The 23,754-nt window shown below is 38.0% G+C and overlaps 1 protein-coding gene across 1 annotated transcript in view; it reads right to left on the reverse strand.

Annotated features, from left to right (window-relative positions):
- gpc6b (glypican 6b) overlaps positions 1-23,754 on the reverse strand; it is a 90,880-nt gene that overhangs the window by 60,688 nt on the left and 6,438 nt on the right. Inside the window, exon 2 of the mRNA XM_083908873.1 lies at positions 8,627-8,785. Within this exon, the coding sequence (XP_083764999.1) occupies positions 8,627-8,785 (159 nt within the window). The remainder of the gene's footprint in view (positions 1-8,626; positions 8,786-23,754) is intronic.

The raw sequence follows: 23,754 nt of genomic DNA on the forward strand, positions 1-23,754 counted from the left end.
ATCACTCAAGTAGATGTAAAAGTACCCATGAAAATAATTACTTGAGTAAGAGTAAAAAAGCATGCAGTGAAAAGACTACTCAAGGATTTATGGTACAAACACAACACAAATGGTACAAAATAGACACAACATAATATTACACAGTTGCAATAAAACTACTCCTAAAATTACAATTAATCCAAAAAGTTACTCAAGTATTTGTAACGGAGTACGTGTTACTACTCATGTCTGTTAATAACACAAACCCCCTTTAGTTAAGGTGATATTAATGGTTGAGAAGACACCAATGATCACCAGTGTATTCAGCTCAATGGTGGATACTTGTTTACATCCATACATCCTGTTGCTCACCTAATTTTTTGCAATTTTTCCACTATACAGTACCGCCTCACTCCGCCTCGCCTCAGCTCGGCTCTACGCGGTTTGGTTGGTTTTCCATTACCTCCTCAATGTGGGCGGGGTCTTCACCGCGGCTGAATGAAACTGCCGTGACTTTGTTTTATATACGCAACACAAACTAGTGACTTGTAAGGCAGTTGTTTTTTTTCGATGTACTGAATCATTAGAATCAGTTCATTTAAAAGGATTTAAAAGGATTTACTTCCTCCATGACAGATGCGATCGCAGGCTTTCAGCAGTGCAGTTGCTAAATACACCAGACTCCTCTGTTAAATGATGAGATTTTAGATATTAGGGCTAATTGTTGGACGTTAGCCCACATTTTCACGGATTGCTAAATCCTTTGTAACTGATCTACAGTTTGGCATTGTTCAAATTGATTCTTGGGCCTCTTCCTGTGACGACACTCTGGAGTGAAAACACAACATGATACTACGTGATACTAAGACTGTTAGTCTTCTTCTTTTATTAGCCTCAGTAATTTCTGGTAGCTAAGTCATGTGACATACTCAGAACACAGATCCACTAAGTGACCTGTCTGGCACAGCAGAGCCATGCACATTAGAGTCACTTATCAGAACGATCCTGACAAATCTGTGATGGATCTGAAGTGGTCATTAGTGCTCAGCAATGAAGGTGAAATTGCACAGCACAGAACCAGAGACAGGGAAAAAAAAAAAACATTAATTGCATGTGTTTCTGTTATCTTGAAGGATATGACCTTTCCCTACATTAGTATGCAGGACTTGTGGTATTGGCCAATATGGTTACTTTGGCCATTCAGACTGTATTGTTAGTGAAACACAACAGTGAGTATTATCTGCATATCAAAATATGCAAATCTCCATTTGTGCTTCAGTGAGATGTGTTTGGTAATGAAATCAGTCAGTGATGCTGAGCAATGTGCACATTGATTGATGACAGCTTCAAAACTAATTTTATTAAAAAACATTTTTTGGGGGGAAAAGAATCTCTAATCACTCAAAGTGTCAGCGGAGATATTAATTGAATGTAGCAAATGTAATTAAATCGAAAATGTATTGTTAATGTGGAAAGTGTACTTCTAAGCCTGCAGTGATAATTTTATTATGGCTGGGAGCAGCACGAGTCAGTGCCTTTACAACAATATTTGACTAAAGCAGGCATCTTAATCCCATAAGTAACAACTCAATTAATCCCTGTTATTTAAAAAAAATAAAATAAAGAGAATAGAGAGTGATTAAGACATCTGTCTAAATGAGAGGCTACAAGAGGATGAAACAGAATAAAGATGGTGAAATCCTGGACAGTAGGATTCTATTACAACCTGCAGAGAGTTCATTATATTTCGCTGATATAGTCGACGTTTGGCTCTGGTTTATTAATGTGCACACAGAGGTGAGCAGAGCCTACACAGAGCCACTTTCTCTGTGATGAAGAGAAATCTAGAGGGCTCTCCTTTGTGTCAGCTTTAATTTCTATAATTCTTAAACAGACCACTTCGACATCAAATTATAGACCTCGATGACGGGAAAAAAAGGCCAGTTGCAATTAGATCAAATCTTCGTAGCGATAATATGGAGTCGACGTGTCTACGAGAACAAAGCTAGCGGAGGCAGAGTGTAGGTGGACATCTGTGAGGACCCCATTATAAGTGGCTTGCAGCAATAATTACTGTCCAAATATGGTGACAAGCTGTGACCATGATGTAGGAGGATATGTAGGACGGTTTTACACAGTGATGCACACCATTGTAAAATATTGTTCATACAATCCACCGAAAGAGAAAAAGAAGCAAGAAGCTGCGTTGGGAAACAGAGGCATTAGCTCTCTGCGCCAAATTTTGCTGAGCAAGCACTATTGTGCGTCCACAAACAAAGTTATCAACCGCATACAGTAAATCATGCTCTGAGTTAACCTATCTTCAACAAAGAGCAGCTACACAGTATTCGGAAGCATGGGTCTCGAAACAAAACAAAGCCTCGGGGGGGTGCAATTTAAGCAGGGTCTTAGGAAGAGTCTGAGGGTAATTTGTTCATCTTCATAATGTGATGCATTTTGTGACATGTTGTATTTATTATGGGTTGGAAGGGCAAAAACAAATTGTAGCGCAGTTTTTAACAGTTCTAGGTCCAAGATGGAATTATTTTTAAAAAAAAATGGCAGCAGAAATATCATGGAGGAGCTCACAGCTTAGAAACAAGCTGGGTGTTACTTTTTGTGAATGACCATTATAATTTCACAACATTATAATTTCACAAAATGTAGCATGTGATTTCAAGGCGACACACCAATGTAATGTACCAATGTAAATATCCATCCATTTGGACACATACAAACAACCATTCACTCACACTCTTAACACCTTTGGTCAATTTAGAGTGACCAATTCATCTAATCCCCAAATCTGCATGTTTTTGGACTGAAACCCACGCACACATGGGGAGAACATGCAAGGGGTCAGAAAGGCCCTTTCTGAACCCAGGGAACCCGGGTCTTGCAAAGGCGAGAACGCTACACCAACCGTGGGCCCATGTACCAAATATATTGAATACAAAAGTTCAAAGCACTATTGTGGGGAAATTTGTCAGATTCAAGCAAGCAACACATTGTTATTATCATTGACTATGTGTAATTTTATTTTATTTTGTAATTTATTGACGCTGTGTAAACAAGTAAGACATTGTTTGTTGATCCTCATGCACCAATAGTTTAAGTTTAAGGCATTCTCCTACCATTATGTAAAGTACACTTTATAATCCAAGTCTGCAGCTGCTCTGTGTTCTCACGGAAGTAGCAAATTTACTAAGAAAAGGAGCCCTTTGAATTTCACATGTCAGTCATAAGGTGGGTTATTGATTGGTCGGACAGGAATCGCTGGAGCGCTGCTTTAAGTGCTATGCTACTGGCACAATGTCACACAGCGACAGGTTCATTCTAACAGAAAAAAAGGAGAATGAAGGAAAAGTAAATGGTGAGTCCAGACAGAGGCGTCTGTGAACACGGTCTAAAATAGTGATTTAATCTTTCCTCATATTTGAAAGTTACACTATGCAGCTCTATAGAACAAATAGATTCAGATCCACTCCAGTCACACCTGAGTCCTATAAACTCAAACAATAGGATTCCTTAACTTAAGAATGGCTTTTGCTGAATGAACAAAGAACTCTCAGCCTCAGCCCGTCCCCCACACACTCATCCAGTCACACACATCGAGCTCCTATGGATTCATTTTGGGTTAAGTTGCTTGCTCAAGGGCACGTCAACAATGGGTGCTCGGGGGTAAAAAGAGAATTCACTTTATCTCTCCTTGTATAGATACAGAACATTCAGCAACATTGTGTGTGTGTGTGAGTGCAAGATCAATTATGGAGGGTGGATCACATTAGTATTCTATTTGTTTTCCAAACACCGTGGCGTTTATGACCAGGAGGGCCAAGAATTGATAAGCAATTAAGCAAAAAAAAATGTTGTCTTTAATAAGCAAAGTATAAAAGACTGACTGGATTTCCCGCGGTTTTATGTGTATTATGGCGATAACAATGGAAATGTTAAGACTCGCTAATTTAAAAATAAATCAGCATAGCTTTTGTTAAATTGCACCATGTTTGACATGGATTTTTTCTAAGATTCTAAGATACAGATGCCCTCTGTAACGCAGATATTTGTGTTCCTGCTTAGATAGTCTTGGCATAGTGGAGACGGTGCCCTCTCACCGTGACACACAGAGCTGCAGTGTCAGGTGTGCGTGGGCTGGCCGTCTATTGTCAGCTACTGTAATACTCATAGCAAACAATCGCTGCATAAACAGAAGGAAATATACACATATGCTGATTTTATGTAGGTGGAACTACTGAAGTTGAGTGCTAAATAGATGGTGAAGAGCGAACAACACGGCATTATTTTGGATCTTTAATTTTCTGGCTCAGTGTCAAGGCGAAAAAGTAATTTCAAATAATAAGTTCTTTCCTCATGGCAGCAGTATATTAAATCTCATCTCATATCCCCTGCTGAAAACTAATAACCAGGCCACTTCAAACACTCAGATCCAATTAATGACAAATAAGGATAAATGTGAGATTCAAATCTAGCAATCAATATCATATATTTTCTGAGCGGGTGGTCAGTCAACACGCTCAGCAGACCCAGAGTCTGCAGACGGCACGGGAGCTGTGGAGATGAAGACTGCACATAGCATCTGACATTGATGCATTTATGGAGAGTGGCAGCAAACCCCAGGAGGAGGAAGGGTGCCTGGAGTCATGCATCTAAGTGCTGCTGGACAAACCCCATTTCCTCGCTCACTGGAGTCCTCCTACTGACATTCACCATCCTGACAGCAGCTGATCAAAATAACACTTATTTATTTATGCAAGCTTCCAGGAATCACGTGCAGGCTAAAGAAGTGCATATTCCTGGAAAACAAAAAAGACAGACATCACCCAGTCACTGTGACATTGAGTTTCTGGGCAATGCACAATCATCTGAGAGTCGCATACTGTAACTCAATAGTATTTGTTTCATGCAAGATGTTGAATAGTTTGAAGAGAATGAGCATAGCAAGACAAGGCATTGACTGTCGAGTATTAAATTGCTTTATTAATCACTCAAACATGATTTAGTGGTGACACTGGATATGTTTGGAAAGCCCAATATGAATATCTATGCTCCGAGCTGCATTCAGAGAAAGAAGAGAATTATTTTTTTGGATAAAATTAAACATGGGGTAGTGTTCGTGTTCAGCCTTGAAATCCAACAGGATCCTATTTGTGCTGGCGTTTTAAACATTTGTGTTACTTACACAGTTTATAAATTGAATGATTATGATGTTAACAGATCGTACAACAAGTGCATAAACATAAAACATAGTATATCATTTATTTATGTATGCCAAACCGCTTAGATGGCCAGTGTAAAGCCTTAATGCTCAAACAAAACTGTCATTAAAAATGTAGAAAGTATTATTAATTAAAATTGTACACATCATAATAATATGCATGTATATATTTTATGTTGTTCAGCCACAAATCCATCTTTTCAGAGATATTTTCTTTTGTTTGGTATATGCACACAACATGAAGGAGAGTGAACACGGCACATAGCAGCTGTAATTCCCCATAGAATAAACACATTTATTTATTTATTTTTCAAAACACATAAACTCCTATATCACACTGACGCCATATAATGATGATGTTGGACAGTATGGAAAGAGTCTATAGACGATAACCTCTAAAGCACAAAGACAAAGACTCAGACTTCACAGAGGGTTTTGCCAGCAGCACAACATTTGATAATGAATCACAAAAAGTGAAGAATATAACAGCTGTTGCAGTTCAACATCTACAAAAACATGGCCTCAGTTGACACGTTTGAGGAAAAGGTTGGCGTTGGGAATAACAATGCATCATGTTATTGTGGAACTATAATGACCTGTATATGTTAATTCAAACATCAGGGCATATAATTAAAGATGATAGGGTGGTTGTGTTGTACCACAGCCTGTGAATGTGAAATAACAGCATTATATTTTGTTAGTTGCACATATGTTAGAATGCTGTATGTTAGTAGTGTTTAATGACAACATTGTTCACTATTATGATTCTAATCTGAAAGTCGTCTGTTGCTTGTGGATTTATAAGTAGCTGTCAATATTACCAGTAGTTCAGATACAGCACTGGTCGTATTACTGCTCAATACTAATTTTGAATTCAGACACGGGTCAAGATTCATCATCTCTGGTCTCCACGACTTTAAGTGATTTGTGATGCGTGCAAGAAAAAAAAAAGATAAAATACAGGAGAAACATGTCAGCTAATATTAAGCTACAGGATGTAACTCTTGATAACAACACTCAGATGTATGTTGTTTATGTGCATATGATGAGTTTTCTTTTAATGCTGCTGAACATACAAACCAGTACACATGTCAAAAGTATTAATCCTACTGACTGACTGAGTCAGAGTCAAAATGAGTCAGCCACTTACAGCTGGCAACATGTTGAGCATATAATTGTAGTGTGTGTTCTTTTTTTCCTATATAAGGAACTTTTGTAGTCATTAAGTTTAAGAGTACATTTCTAAATAAAGGTTTCTCACTCCTGCATTTAGGGAACGTTTGCAAAAGTTTGATGGTGACAGGCATCTTCTTTCTAAACATTTCTTCACAATTAGAACTAATCATTTATTAAAGGGCTCATATTATACCCTATTTCTCCAAGTTAAACTAGTTCCCTGGTGTCCTAATGAACATGTCTGTGACATGTTTTGGTCAAAATACCAGGATGAAGCACCACCCTGCCGTTCAATCACCCTGCCAAAACAGCCCTGTTCACAACTCTCTGTTTAATAGTATCGCTTTAGGTCCACCTTAAAGGTCCACCTTAAAATAAAAAACTTAAGGGACAGGAAATGGCATCAGCCACAGAGGCTACTGGGAGCTAACAGCAGTTAGCATTTGGAAAAGTGATCATTTGCAGGCTCTAGCAGACACATTGCCGTCATATATAACATGTATCCACTGCACAGATAAATCCTCTGAGGATGGAAGTTTGTGTAGAACTCTGTGCTGCACTGTGGAGCCAAGAATAGAACTTTTCGCAGACATCGCGGACTTCCGGTTTTCGGATACCATCGTCCTCACCAGCACTCTCGCCTTTTTTTATGGACAAAGCGGAGCTCCATGAGACAACAATTACAGGAATTTAACGTCTTGTGACTTCTCAGTGAGCGCGCAAGTCAACATCGCGTGTTTTATCTCCTGTACTTAGACTGAGGAGGACCACAAAAACATGAGTGAGTCATCTTTTTTCACAATTTGCAGACTGATAGGACCTCCATAGTCCCAAATATAAAGATTTAAATGATTTAAATTTTTTGATTTAGCATAATATGTCCCCTTTAAGTGATTTGCGATGCGTGCAAGAAAAAAAAAGATAATAAAATAAATATAGGGGGAAACATGTCAGCTAATATAAAGCTACGGGATGAAAGACTTGATAACAACACTCAGATTTATGTTGTTTATGTGCATATGATGAGCTTTCTTTTAATGCTGCTGAATATACAAACCAGCACACATGTCAAAAGCATCTCACAAGAATATGTAAAGTATTAATCTTACTGACTGACTGAGTCAGAGTCAAAATGAGTCAGCCACTTACAGCTGGCAACATGTTGAGCAAATAATTATAGTGTGTGTGTGTGTATTTTTAAGGAACTTTTGTTGCCATTAAGTTTTAAAGTACATTTCTAAATACAGGTTTCTCACTCCTGCATTTATGGAAAGTTTGCAAAAGTTTGATGGTGACAGGCAAATCTTACTGAACATTTATTCACAATTACAAGTAATAATTTATCAACTAGTCAAGACAAAAAAAAAGCATTTGTGATTTCAAATTATGCACGATGGGTATCACAACGGGCATCAAATAGTGACAATAATCTAAATTTTTTATGTGTATTTTATGTCTCATCACACTGTTATTATCCAAAGTTAAAGATAACCAGGGTTTACAAGTACATTTTTCTTCCTTCTATATTCAACTGGAGACAAAGACATTTCAAGAGCTTAAAAAAGTTTTTTTTACGAGTAGTAACTCATTAAAATGTATGCTCCGTCCCTAAATTGCTTCACAATTGCTGACAATTTTCACCTCCACCACCCTTCACTGTCTTTGTCCGCAGTGATAAGACGCCGCTCCCTACAGCGTTGAGAGGTGGAGGGATTATTATTTCTCATTAAACTGTATCTACAAGGAGCTGACTCTATGGAGAAGGATACCAACAGGGAGAGATGGGGAGGAAGAATAAGCTCCACTGCTCCCATAGCAGAGGCTCAGTGAGTGTGTGATGGTCAAGACAGTCACCATGGGGCTACGACGAGACCACATGCAGCACAAAACCACCAAACAACCTTAATAATGCAGAGTTTGGCAGTGTACTGCTGTTCAAACTGTCAATCTGCTGTGCAAGAAGCCATGTTTGTCTAATCCAACAAGAGAGTTTACCACTCCAGGGCATATTAATGAGATTTTCACATCTCAACTCCTCTGGAGGGAAGACAGCTACACACATGCAAAAAAAGAGAATCCATTCAAATGAATACAACCACTCTCAATCCTTTGACTCTTTTTTGTGAAAATGTGTTCAACTGTGTGGATGCATGTTTAAACTGTTTGGAAAATTAAACTAAATAGGACAATGAATAAGCACGATGCATTAAATACAAATAAAAATAAAACACTTACCATCAAATCTTGTATGCCTGGAAACAAAGGTGCTCCTCAGTTCATGACTCACTTCGTCCACTAGATTTTCAAAGTCCTGTTTACTCTGCTGGCCAAATGTGTCCTCCATTTCCTGCGTGCAACACGTGTTTCCTTGAGGACATACTCGAAGATGTTCACCTGGAAATGATAATAATAAAAATGTGAAATAACATCCTTCCTCTTAATATAGCCATGCATGCTCCACACATAATGTATCCTCTGCTATACAGTGTACTGTTATGAAAGAGGTCATATACTGTATGTCTGCTATGAAAAGTCTTTGGAAATGCTTTTCATTTCATGGCATTATTTATCTGTCAAAAGTTCCCTTCATCTACACTACCGTTCACAAGTTTGAGGTCACATAGAAATGTCCATATTTTGGAAGGAAAAGCACTTTTTTCAATGAATATAACAGTAAATGAATCAGAAATACACTGAAAAACGACTATTCTAGCTTTAATGGAATAACATAGGTGTATAGAGGCCCATTTCCAGCAACCATCTCTCCACTGTTCTACATTGTGTTTGCTAATCGTGTTAGAAGGCTATTGGATGATTAGAAAACCCTTGAAAACCTTGTGCAATGATGTTAGCACAGCTGAAAACAGTTTTGCTGGTTCTTTGACGAAAGCAAAGTTTGAGGGGCAAAATTATTATTTGGAATAAAAATCATTCTTTCTAATCTTGTCAATGTCTTGACTATATTTTCTTTTCGTTTTGCAACTCTGTTGATGAATAAAAGTCTGACTTTTAATGGAAAACACCAAAAAAATGTATAGGTGACCCCAAACAAGAGAAACATGGTCTGGACTGAAGGTCCAAAACTCCAGCAACACAAACTAAAGTAATATATGAAAAAACAAAATGTATGTGACAAGGAAGCGAGACGCTCCATTGTCACAATGTCACACACAGCACGATGGATGACATAATACAATTAATCATATAATACAATTAGACCGATTACAGTTACCCACATAATGCAATTAACCACACAAAAACATCACAGCAAAGAGAAAAAAATACTTTCACAGTGTATCTGATCGAAGTGTTTAACTAAGTTTTAGGATGGAGTGATGCAAATAGCATGCTTCAATCTGATCCTGTTAAATCAAATACACTATCCTATATTTCTATCCCACATTTATGGGAAGATACCGACTTGATATTTTCATTAGGAATGGCACAATGACACTTTTTTTTTTTACTGATATAACAAACTATGGTATCTACCGATACAGAGTCATAATTCTCCAACTCTTCAACAAATATTGTTCTCCTAAAAAGAAAAAAAATGATCAGCCCAAACATGACTCAGCTAAAATGCTTTTGCTGATTTGTATATACATTTTAAAGTCTGTGCATAGTGAAGCATGAGATATGTAGGATTTTTGGACTGGGATTTTATAGTTTTTTCAACTGTCACATATCCAATCCAGTAATTTTAATTACAGATACAGATACTGACAGATGAGAATACAATAAAAAAAAAAAGTTTTTTCAGTTTTCTGTGTGTGTGTTTATCTCAAATCATATCATTATAAAGATCATTATATTGCCACATAACCACCAACAGTGTGAATTGTATGTTGGTAAATATGTCACCGGGAAAGCAAATGTTTTATAAATGTGATGAAGAAAAATGAGATTTCAAGGCAGTGGCAGAATCAACATGAACCAAGTGATGCTGCTCAACAAAAGCTCACTTGTTTATAAACTGGATGTGAACATTTAGACCCAAGAAATCTCAGGAGAAGTCTCCGTTTATTCTATTGTGTATGACTATATACTAAAGAACCTGAGCATAAAAAGCAGAGAGATTAACTGTAATTTGAAATGAACGCCAATGTATCCACTTTTCGAATACAGTGGCACGGTAACCAAGTAAAAGTATTATGTTAAAGTATATTTTTCTTTTTTAAAGGTGCATTATCACAAATCTAAAGCAACTGGCCATAAAATCCTCCTAATATGTCACAGAGTCTCAGGAATAATGTTCATATAACAAACTGAACTCACCAACAACAACAGTACAGACAAAATATTTGCATTAAAAAATATATTTTGCAGACTGCAAATCATGTTTATGTTTTGAAATCATGTTTTGGCATGTGGCGCCACCTACCGCCGTCTACCAATCATTGCAGTCAGTAGAGTCTCAGCTGCCGAGCAACCACGGGTTGCCAGTTACGTCAGAAAACGAAACCTAAAAGACCCAATTTTGAATTTGAATGTAGTAACTGTTTTTGGCCACATTCTTACATATGGCACCTTTAACTATATATTAACAGAGTGTAACCTTTAGTGTTTTAGCTCAAAGACTGAAGTCGAGGAGCACAGGGGAGACTTACTTAATACAGCTCCAGGCCCAAAGTGGTGGAAAACGTCAGGTTTACCCCATATGCATGAACACGACTTCTTGCTCAAAGGGTTTTAATCACAAGTTTCTCTGGTGCCACTGTGACTCTCATTTATATCCACCAAGAACGTTTGCGTGCTGATATTTCATTGTTACTTGCAATTACGTTTTATTCTCCCTCCTCGCAGCAGTGCGATATATATACCCCAGATGAGCCCCCAGTGTAAATAAATGTAAAACAATACTCTGGGGGACAAACACTCCAACGACGTTATGTACGCAGTTCAAACCCCACATAAAGACTTATTTACTACGAGGAAGCAATACAACGTTTTAATTATCAATAAAACAACTTTTAAGTCAATAGTTTGTTCCGAACTGTTTGTTTTCTTGTCGGCCTTTTGCCCCCAGCACTTCCTGTAGTACACTGCTGTCACTGAACGTGGTTTGCCAGAGACGTTTGAACAGGTTAACGTGTCGACAAACAAACATTTTTATAATCAATTTCATTTGTTATGTTTGACTCGGGTTTGCAGCCCTACTTAGAGACGGAAGCCATCGCAAATAGATCATGTCCACAGGACAGAGAGCTATTCAAGATGCAAACAGATTGAATCTAAATTCAATTCATCCATTTTCTACCACTTTATCCTCCATGTGAGGGTCGTGGGGGGTTTGCTTTTCCCCTCAGCTGACATTGGGCAATAGGCGGGGGTACACCCTGGACAGATTGCCAGCCTAAATTTTGTTTTAGAAATAATATCAAGGAGACTTGATGAGGGTATCACATATGACACAGCTTTACAAAGAGTCTAAATCTAAAAGATGAATGAGTCTCATACAAAGATTAGGGGCGTGATTTTTTTTTTCCCTAATAAGATTAATCTTGTCAATGAAGTTTTTTGTCTCCATAACATTCCCCACATTCAGCTAGTGAGGAATCCACTGCAGTAAGTTGATTGATGGTGGCAACCCTGCTGTACACTCTTAGAAATAAGGGTTCCAAAAGGGTCCTTCTACAAGGGCTGAGGTTCTACCTGGAACCATTTGCTTCTGAGAAACCCTTTCCCGAAGAATGGGGTTTTGAAGGGTTCTTGGTAACACTAATGGTTCCAAGTGAGAACCATTTTGAGCCAGAGAATCCTTTAAAACCCCTTTCCGGAAGAAAGGGTTTTAAAAGGGTTCTTGTTGGAACCCTCCAAAAGGGTTCCAGGTAGAACCTTTATAAAAAGGTTCTACCTGGAGCCAAAAGGGTTCTCCTTTGAGGAAAAGCCAAAGAACCTTATATGGTTCTACTGAGCACTTTTATTTCTAAGAGTATAGGATGTAAGTTTGAATGGTAAACATTGAGTGTGTGTGGAGGGCTGGGTGATTATGACCAAAACCATTGTCATGATATATTGGGATGTATTGAACCTACATAATATTATGAACACAATATACTAAATAATATATTTATTTATTTAGTGTCTGCTAGGATGCATGGACTTTGGTGAATCAAGGATTCTTCCCAATCAGGAGCCATGCAGGGGCCACAGTTTACACTGAGCTCATGTTCATGTGTCATTTCTTATTCAATACAGACAAAACATGGTGAAGATGACCTGCTGAAGTTCAAAGCAAGCCTCAAAATTGGGAAGAAAAGGTGATCTAAGTGACATGGCATGGTTGCTGTTGCCAGACTTGGCTGCTCCGTGTATTTCAGCAACTGCTGATCTGCTGGTATTTTTCATGCACAGCCATCTCTGGGGTTTATACAGAGAGAAAAACAGCAAAACACATCCAGAGAGTGGCATTTTTCTTGGTGATGCCAGAGGTCAGAGGAGAATGGTAACAGTAATTCTCAACAGTACATCCAATAACCACTGTTTACAACCAAGGCAGAGAGAGAAAACCATCCCTGGACACAGATCAACACCCTGAAGCAGATGGGCTACAGCAGCAGAAGAACACACCAGGTTCCACTCCTGACACTAAATTAGGTGTCCTCTGTACCTAATAGAGGCACATGAGAGTACTATGAGCCATCTTGTCTAACCCTAAGCATAGTTTTGTCCACAAGAAGAACAAAATGTTGATATTTCCTTTTCAGTCTGCACGCTTGCTTATAGGTTTGTACCAAGATACAAACAAAGAGATACACAATCTTCTCATATTCTATTGCACACATACATAACCAATGACACTGGGGCAAATGTTTAAGTGTATGAAAAGTTAATGAGCTACATCATTCCATGTTGCCACGCAGCCGTAATGCAGACCATCTCTGCAACAGGGTGTGTGTGTGTGTGCGTGTCTTCATTTCACAGTCCAAAACATAATAGCACTGTGGGGACGGAGAGCACAACAGGGAAGGAAACTGAAACAGTCACATACAGTTACAGCGATTATCACGTCGTAAAGACCGAAAATTGTCAACATTGCCCCACAGGTGCCGCACACGCACAGTCTCCGATTCATCTCCCATCGCTCTACAAAACAAAACACAAATTCTGATTCAGATTTTGCCCAAATGATGCAAATTCAGTGTGCTGTAGCTACAATGAGCTTTCAATCAGCACAGTAGCTAAGCAGGTGGCAGCTGTAAAATTGTCATGGCATGGGGCGACTGATAGACTGCACAGCAGTAAACAAGATATGTATTACACATATATATATACATATACATACATATATATATATACACATATATATAGATATATATAGATATTTATATATATTATGTCTCACTTTATACTTTTCTACTATAATACATTAACCCTTAGAAGGCTTTTTCCTTTTGAGGAATGTGCAATATAGTGTCTTATATCCTGACGACATGATTTTTGTTTCCATTTTCACCAACTCTATAAACAAACCTGAGCTAAAAGTAGTAAAAAGTTTAAAAATTAGATAGAATTTATGAAATTTGGAAATACGTCGTCACATTTCAAAGTTGGCTTGGCTCGTTTTTAGGAACAAAAAACGACCCAACAACACTTAAGAAGACAAAAAAACACATTTTGTAAAGCCCGAAGATGTGACCTATAAAGAGTATATATGTGACCTATAAAGAGTATAAGTATATATATGTATATATATATATATATATTCCCACTCCAAATTACCAAGGGTGCACAGTGCCACGTGAGCACTAAGGATTCAGAAGGAAAAGAGAAATATTTTCAACACAGTTGATACCTAACTCAATAGACTCTCTGCAGAGGCAGGGTCAAACACTACACACTCTCTGACCAAGAGGAGCCACAAAAACATATATGAGCCATATTTAGCCATGGACCATAAATAAAAAGACAAAAGAAATATGAGAAGTGAAGTGCTGAGCGATCAGCAAAACCAGGCTCAATTTAGCTCACTTTCATATCTCCCGGTCAACTGCTGAACTCAAACTGTAACGGAGTGATGTCACTGTGACCTCTGTTTTAATGATGTATTTCTTTTTTTTCAGTTCTCCCTCTTCTTCTCTCTAATGATCCACTGTTGTTACTGTTCAGGTTTCAGCGCTGGCACCCGGCCACTGTCTCTGATTGGCTGGTTTGGCTTGAGCCACTCGTTGCAGACTTGGATCAAATGTCCAGCGTGTTGGAGACTAGACTGGGGTCCACGAAAGTGACGTTAGGAGGTCGGCACATGTCAGCAGGCCTGTCTTTGCATATTTCACACTTGGCGATTGGCCATACCTCGTCAGCACTGGTTAGTGTCAGAATATTGAGCTGGGAATCTTAGTATTTTCAATAATTTCAATAAAAACAATACATGATATATGAAACTGTCAATTTATATCCAATTCTATGCAAAGCATAGGATACTATGGGGTGGTAATGAAACTATTCTTTCTAATATACAGTATATTTCACTTGAAAAGTGACTGGCTGTCGAGTTGTCATCAAGAATAGCATATTTTAATGTATTTTTGGGACTTTATCTATGGTACTTCATTTTCCTGGAAATGTACATCACCATGGTTCTGATAAACAAAAACATGGTATTAATAAGTGAACAGGATAGATCATGTCAACACATAGTATAATCTATTATGCAGCTCCTAAAATAGGTTTTGATCGTGGAGAGAAGGGGGATTTCTATGCAAATGTCACAGGAGATCAGGTGGACGGCTCCCATCGCAGATGTTTTGGTGAAAAAATAATATCATCATTTGAGCGGTACCAACTTAAAAGTGGCCGCGAAACATTAATTTGTTTATAATAACGTGAAATTAGTAACTTCGTTTCATCACCCACTGGTTTCAGAATGGCTCAGCTGGAGAGGTGTTAGTGGGAAGTCCCTGGGGTTTATTTTGAGTGCAGCCTTTTCATCAGATATATCAAAAGCGAAAGAGAAATCATCTCGACATAACAGCCCTACTGTGAGCTCCAACAGTCTCAACAGAGCAAAACATCACTTAAAAATAAGCATGTCATACATCAACATACGAGGGGGGGGGGGGGGGGGGGGCTTTCAAGGGACTTCGCCACTCAGCAAAGTGCCACGACCTTCCTTGTCAAGGTTGAAACGGCAATGTAGCCTCACAAATAATCTACTGGTGCCACAGACCACACATAAGCAACAGTCGCCAGACAGTGCTCAGACAGGAAGAACGTTATTATATTGAATTAATTATATTATTTTGGTATATCAAACGACTAAAAATAACAAAACATTTGTTCAACCAAATATGGTCTGTACAACAAGGCCGGCTACATCACATCTGATATAAATAATTATGTTGTCAACTTTCCAAATGCCCTTGCATAATGGATCAGATTTTGACATAATAAAAGATTATTTTGACAGGATCTGTGACACTCAAGAAAATAAAATATACCCCCCCCCCCTTCTTCTGCTCAGTGACCTGGTTCAGTCAACACGTCAAATTTCACCTCATCTTGGCTAATACAAGATAATACAATACAGACTGCTTTTAGCACACTGCAGTTCTGCCTGCGTTTACACCCAGAAGTCAAGTAGTTTACACAGTTTAATGCACTTCAGTTCATCTAAGTGAATACACTTCAGTGAGACTTTGACACCGAAGTTCTTTCAGTCCTAATACTTTTCAATTTCTCGTAATGTCTTTCATCGTCCTGTGCTTCGTGCATTTCATATGACTTTGAAACTTCTCCTTAAAAGTAGTAGTTTCTCACCTCCAAGTTATAATCGCATCATGTTCATAACAGCTGTATGATTATTTTTGACAATATTTATTTTATTTCATACTACATTCTCTTAGATTTTATCAGCTGCAGCATACACCAGTTTTTTTTTCCCCTGCCATTGATTCATACAGTGCGGTCATAGAAATAACAACATAGCTTAAAGTCACAAGTCACACATCTTAAGTATGTGTATTGCTTGTTCACTGCTCTGGAAAAAAAAAAAAAGGATAAAAAAGGTCTGCTGTGCTGCACATAGTTGGAAATGGTGGCGCCTTCAAGTCCAATGCCAGACACTATTGGCTTGAACAATTCCATTATTATTATATTTCTATGGAACTCAGCAACTTTCTCCAAATAAGCAATTGGCAATGATGCAGTACTGTATAAAACACATATTCTGCTTCTATAACTGAACCATTAAACCGCTTGTTGGCATTGCTAAAAAAAGGTGTTTCTTTCAATTATAGAAACACACATACGTTTGCACAGCGATTCATCACAACTTTACCAGTGAACTATGAAGCAGGACTTCGCAAACAACCATGTGTTATACAGAACAGCTACATTAGCCGTTGTTATAGCATGTTAGACAAGTAAGATTACATTGTTTTATTTTGCAGGATAATAGAAACAAATATCAAGCCCAGAATGAACGACAAAATAACAATAGTGCTTTCATTTGTGTACCTTGTGTTCTCAACCTTATATCGTCCTCATATAACCTATTACTCATTGTATGCACAGTGTTTCACTTGATTTCCAAACGAGATGGACGAGAGGATGAGATGACTTCAGTAACATGGCCTGAAACGGCTCGTTGTTTCCATCGAGTGGAATGGTTTGGTACACTATATATTATAGTTTTTATTTTAGTCTTTACCATTCCAAACCGTACTGTACTGTGCCAAACCAAACTGTACCATGATTGAAACACAGCAATAGATGACAAGCAAACTATTTACACTGAGTGGGTTTACATGGACACTAAAAAAAACGATTCCTGATATTCCAATAATCGGGTAACATATAATAATCGGGAATAAACCATTTAAAGTGTATACATGTCTATAAGAAATCAGATTATTAACAGAAACCTAGGTGTGTTAAACAGGTTTTTCAAAAACCGATAACAGCAATAAACCGATAATGAAATGTGTATATTACGTTTACATGAGCCGAAACAATACTGTCCCTTGTCCCGCCTCTTTTTCTATCACTCTCCTTCACCTTCCACTCAATGAATAGTTCAACTTTTAGAATAGTGTCCAAGTTCCTGTGGAAGAAGCTAAGGTACAGAACAAACCTGCCATCTGCTGTGTCCCATAATTCTCTCCTTTTATCCTGGAGCCATATTCAGTCCCCATTGACAATAAAACATTTCTAAAATCAGTGAAGCATTTTCTGAAGCTCTTAGTTTCGGTGCTTGAGAGTCTCAACAAGTCCTCAAACCTGAATAACCAACTGATTATCTGTCCCTGCTGTTTTGTGCCAAACCTTGGTTGTCATGTGTTAGAATAATAAAAAAGATGATTACAAGATGTTCAATGTCATGGTGTGGATATTGAGAACATGATTAAAGTTGGAATAAAGACTTGTCAAAGGCCTGTGATATGATGAACCATCCACACCCCAAACCTCTTCCTGATCCAGGTCACTGCACTTGTTACTAATACTTACTTATATTTCTCTATTGTTACTCTGTCATGACTAAACGCACTCACTTGTCTACTGCTTTTCCTCCACTTGAGGGTCACGGGGGGCAAAAGGCAAGTGGACAGGTCACCAGTCCATCACAGGGTCATGACGACTGCTATGATGATAGATGGAGGTCAGTTAACAACAAAACACCGATGTTGGTGGTAATAAGATTTTTGTGCTATGGGGTTTGGAGTCTGTGTTTTCTATAAAACCTCTAAAGATTTTATTGCAGCCGTGAATAAATCATTATTCAGTCATATATCTAATCAGCAATATCTGAAAATGTTTCCAATTACAGGTAACACAGACATTTGCAAATGTTATTTTTAATTATTAATTACATTCCCACACATCATTTAAATATACCTCAATTATTTCTGTTGGTTTTTTTTTTTATCCTAACAATTATTTATTTTAAAATCTTGTTAATTTGGTTTTGACTACTTTCAGCGTTTATAGTGTTTAAATCCATATAATTGACACGAAGCAACCTACGCTGTATGTATGCAGAAAAAAAAGTGGCTCATTACGATTTCTGAAGCATCAACAAATTGAGCCTCGCATTAGTTAGAGCGCGTCACGAGCTCAGCCCTGTACGTCCGCTGACAGCAGCAGATCTCTCATGCTGCACGGCCTATTTGAGCTGCCATATCCTGCCTATACCTCCTGCTTTCACAGGGATGTGCTTCATCACAACTTCATGTCACCACCAGCACCTCCTTTACATGCTGTATCTGATCTGCATCAATGTCAGGTGTCGTCATCGACGTCTGCTCTGCTCAGTGCCGTCTTTTGGCTGCTGCTCTGTCCGCCTCGTTTTCCATGTAAGCACAATAAAAGGAAGTGTGCTCTCCTTGTTTTTGTTTTTTTTTTGGGTTTTGCACGATGCATGTGGAAGAGCGGGGAGACCCCAAAACAAAGCCATGCTGCCAAACACAAACACAATACTGCAAATATCATTATAAATCACATTTTGAATATTGTATTGAACACTTGGTCCTGCCTGAGCTATTCTAACTGTAATTAAACGTAATGGAAAACATAAATAATTGATTTATCTTCAAGAATTCAATAGTGGACACACTTTTATGTCCAAACTTTCGTCTGGTTCTGTACCGCGACTCTGATCAGACTTTGTAGGCTCACTCACCTCATCTTGTCAAAAATAATTGAGGTTAGTCAGAGGTTGGTGTCACTCACCGCTCTATTTAACACTGATCACGTACAGTTAACACAGTATGCTTCCAGACATGCAACTGTATGTGCATTTCAGATTTAAAGGTGCATTATGTAATAAATCTAAAGCAACTGGTCATAAAATCCTCCTAATATGTCACAGAGACTCAGGAATAATGTTCATATAACAAACTGAACTCACCAACAACAACAGTACAGACAAAATATTTGCATTAAAAAAAAATATTTTGCAGACTGCAAATCATGTTTATGTTTTGAAATCATGTTTTCGCATTTGTGGCGCCACCTACCGCCGTCTACCGATCATTGCAGTCAGTAGAGTCTCAGCTACCGAGCAACCACGTTTTTGCCAGTTACGTAAAAAAAAGGAAACCTAAAAGACCTCAGTATTTTTTAATTTCAATGTAGTAACTGTTTTTGGCCACATTCTTACATATGGCAGAAAGCATTCACTGTTTCAGTTGCTCTTAAACTGAAAGCTCTGCTCTTTGCCTGGCGAATAATCAAACTTAAACAAAACTGTGTAAGATCACAGGAAATTAACGAGAATTAAATGAGATGTCTTCAAATCTTTGTATGCTAGCCTGTCTAGACTGTCTATTCTTTACACTTTTATTAATGTCTATATATTTTGAGTAGAGAATAACCACGCTTCTCACACAGGTTAGGACCTGCATCAACCAAACAAAAAAAAAAAGATGACGGTTTTCTATAACGATTCAGGGGATGTCAGAAGTCATAATGAAAGCCATGCTTGTGTTTTAAAATAACTTGAGGATGCAGATGCAGACAGGAGTGTGTCCTTGGGTGAATGAGGACAGGTTCAAGAGGGAATGAAATCTCACCGACATAAAAGACTCGGCAATAAAAGCGAAAGCGCAGTACAATGCAATGATGGTATTCTTCATTCTCAGGAGAGTCGGCATGAAGGGGAAAAGGACGAGAAGAAAGATGGTGGAGCAGTTTCGTACTCGTGACAATCTTGTCAGCTTTTCTGAACGTGTCAAGATATTACACTGCAACGTGTCATTATGGAAGCCTGAGTGTTATGATGAAACAGCAAAGTGGTTTAGTGTCTCACGTGAAAACACCATTTTATGTGAAATAGCACCAAACTGTTGTATTACAATATTTATCTGTGTAATATAAATAAAATGGATGGATGAAATATAAATGCATAAACTGCCCTTTGTCAGTGTTTAAGAGACATTTTGAGAAATGTTATATTATTCACAAAATGAAGCTGTGCTGTCAGATTAAGTTGTCCTCTTCTATGATTATAGCGTTAGGTAATCTAGTATAAGAGGTGAGAAGAACTTCCTCTAAAACATTTAATATTCTTTCATAATGTCTTGATCTGCAGAAAACGAATAAACATTTTAATTAAAGCTTCAGCCAATTTTGTCAACATTTGCTTCTTTTCTTTGTAAAAAAAATATTTTTTTGTCATATGAAATATGAGATCTTTTTATATATATTTTATTATAATTTAATATAATATAACTGTGCAACTATAATGGATTATGTGTCACACCACTCTACAACATGCATGAAATCATTATAGCAAATATTCATGTATGGATTTATTTAGCACCGTGTGCAGCACGATTACAAATAACAAGCTCAGCATAATCAGCACATGTAGCACGATGCCTGGCTTTGATAGTTGTGCACAAGTATGTAATAAAAAGCCTCGTGGATGCATGAGAAGACTAGTGAAGATATTCGATCCATGAGGGCAGTACGCCGAGACGCCCCTGAGAATTAGACCCTAGCAGGCGAGCCACTCTCTCCTGAGTCACCTTGCTAAGTAGAGCATGCCGGTGGACTACTCTCGAGTTAACAGCTGGTGGCTGTTTGGAGACCTGGGGGGCGAAACCTACTCTGATCATTACTTTACACACAGCATTTACAGCTTAGTTTACCAACAGCCACCATTATTGGTTCTGATACCTTGTTACAGTGCAAGTGCCCTCTGCTCTGCTTCAGTGCCAGGAAGAGGACACAACTCACAACTGCACAACAGACTGCTTCCCCCACAGCGGGCACTGCTGAAAGACACCACACTGAACCATCCTCAGGAGCAGTGACAAGGCAAACATCCTCTCCAGTTGCACATCAGGTGTAGTCAGATGTCAACAAGACAGAGAGTGGCAGACGTGTGGCTAAAGATAGATCCAACGACAGAATCGAGGCATTCAAGGGGGCTTTATTTCATGATGGCTGGGTTTTTGACAGGCAGATGAGGTGTTGGGGAAAAGAACCAGGTATATGTCACATCCAGAAGCTGAAAGTTGATTCTCATATCACAGAAAGAAATGCACATTGATCCTGGGGATTTTTTCTTAAAGTCTTAAAGAGATGATTCATGGACAGAAGGGTTTTTTTTCCAACCCCAACTACTGGAAACGGTGTACATAAAAATGAATAATAAATCAAAAAAAGTAGTAGGTTGTCAGATATTAAATCAGAGATGTTTACCAAAAATGTCTGAACAGGCTTCAGGGGCAATTCACATGCAGCAAACAAAAAATACATGAAAAAATGCATGGACGAAACCAGAGGTGATTTTAACCAGGGTTGCGTTTACGTAGCGGCCGTTATTAGTTAGCAAATAAAATCTTGGAAGCTAACGAGATTACACAGTCTAACACAGTCTAACATAGTATTCATCAGCACTGTAATCCCCTCACACCTGGTTTGCATCTTCTACTTCTACTACCTTTGTACATGTAACTTTGAGCCATGATTTCCACTATATCAATGGGATATGGTTGAAGTGATTGAGATGTGACCTGCCAAAAGGACCTAAAAGTTATATATATACATACAATTTGTCAAAACAGATCATGGATTGGTTTGCATCCATGTATGTCCAAACTCATAAAATATATTTCTGGTGGGAATTTGGACGATTCACTAAAGCCTGCAAGGAATATATGTGCAATCATCCCCAGTTTCATGGTGCACGCCAAGATCTGCATTTCCAATTTAGTGTCCAAATAAATGTTAACATGTTCTGTTTGTGGCGTTAAATTTGACCTTTGAACCATTGGATATGAAACACATTTTACCGCCAAAAATCCCATTTTGTTAGATCACTATAATAGAGCTGAAACAATGACTCGATTACTAATTGATCACTAAATAAATTGTCCACTATATTGATAATCGATTAATCGGTTTGAAGCTTTTTCCATTATTAAGACAAGATTTGTGATTGTTGCAGCTTCTTAAATGTGAATATTTTATGGTCACTGTCGTTTGATTTGAGAATATCATCATTTCCTGGTTTGACAAACACTGATCGTAATTTTTCTAACTTTTTGACATTTGATGGACTAAAACGATTATTCAATTAATCGAGAAAATAATCAACAGTTTAATTGATTATGAAAATAATAGTTATCTACAGCTCTACACTTTAATGTTAGAACAAATCTCTGAAAGTATTATTGCGATATCGTGGCCATGAGAATGAGACACACGTGCAGTAAACTCCACAACAGTACGTCTCCATGGCTGTCACTAGCTCATTGGTACAAAAATAAAAATGATTAAATAGTGGAAATGTGTTCATACATTCTCTGTGGCTCCAGGTTAGAGTGTAATTGGCCCAGGTGACAGGTTCAGAATCACATCCAATCAAGCTTCTGTTGACAGCGTGAGCACTCATTCCGTCACAGTTCAAATTATTAAAACAAAAATATTGAATAGCTATTGCCAGACATGTCTCAAGAGAATAACTCCAATCCATTTGCTTGTGATTGAAATGGATTCATCTCAGATGAGGTTGACAAACATTCATTCTCCGCGGCTGCATTCACAACAGACTTCCTTTAGTATCCTATAGAACAGCTGCTGCTTATAAACATGACACATCGTCTTTGCGTGTCTGTGAAATTTCTCGGTAATCCAGGTCATCGTATCCTCTGGAATACAGAGTCAGTTTAAAATGCAAGTTACATGCTGCAACTAACGCAACCAACTACTGGAAAAGTTTAAAGTTCCCTAACGTAGAACTGAATTCCCTCCTAGTTGTATGTTAAATGTGCAGACTGCATCACAATTTTAGATTTTAGAGAGCAGGGTTTGTGGGCAACAGAAAGTTGGACATAAACCGTGCTCAAGGCCATCGCCAAAATACCCAGAAAGCTTAGGTCACAGACAGGATTAGAATGTAGGAATTGTATCCAGAAAGTTCTTAAAGCAGGACTTTATGTCTTTCCTGAACAAACTGAAGCACATCAAAATTCACAGCTAAAGATGTCTTCCTCTTGGGAGCAGCAAAAGAACAATATTCCATCTGATGTAGGTTCCAGAGTGGTAGAATAAAATAATTTAGTCAAAAAAAAACTTTGCCAGGCAAACACAGAGGCATTACAGTACATGTCTCACACTGCATTTGCATGCATTAAATGGTAGCATCCTGCACACTGACAGCACACTGCAGATCAGGTAATCATGCGGCATCTGACCAGTGTTGCATGTGGTAAAATAACTGTATTATTTATTTAACTGACTTTAGAAGATTATTTATCACTTTATTATTCTGTATTATTAAAGTGGCACATGTCTGACACTGGGACTAAAAGCGTGCACATCCAAAGCTTTACAATGATACAGTTTGAATTCGGATTGCAATTGATTTTGTTTTTTGATTATTATTTATTTACTTTCAATAAAAAACCACT

This window comes from Microchirus variegatus (assembly GCF_963457635.1).
Source record: "Microchirus variegatus genome assembly, chromosome: 22".
NCBI lineage: Eukaryota > Metazoa > Chordata > Actinopteri > Pleuronectiformes > Soleidae > Microchirus > Microchirus variegatus.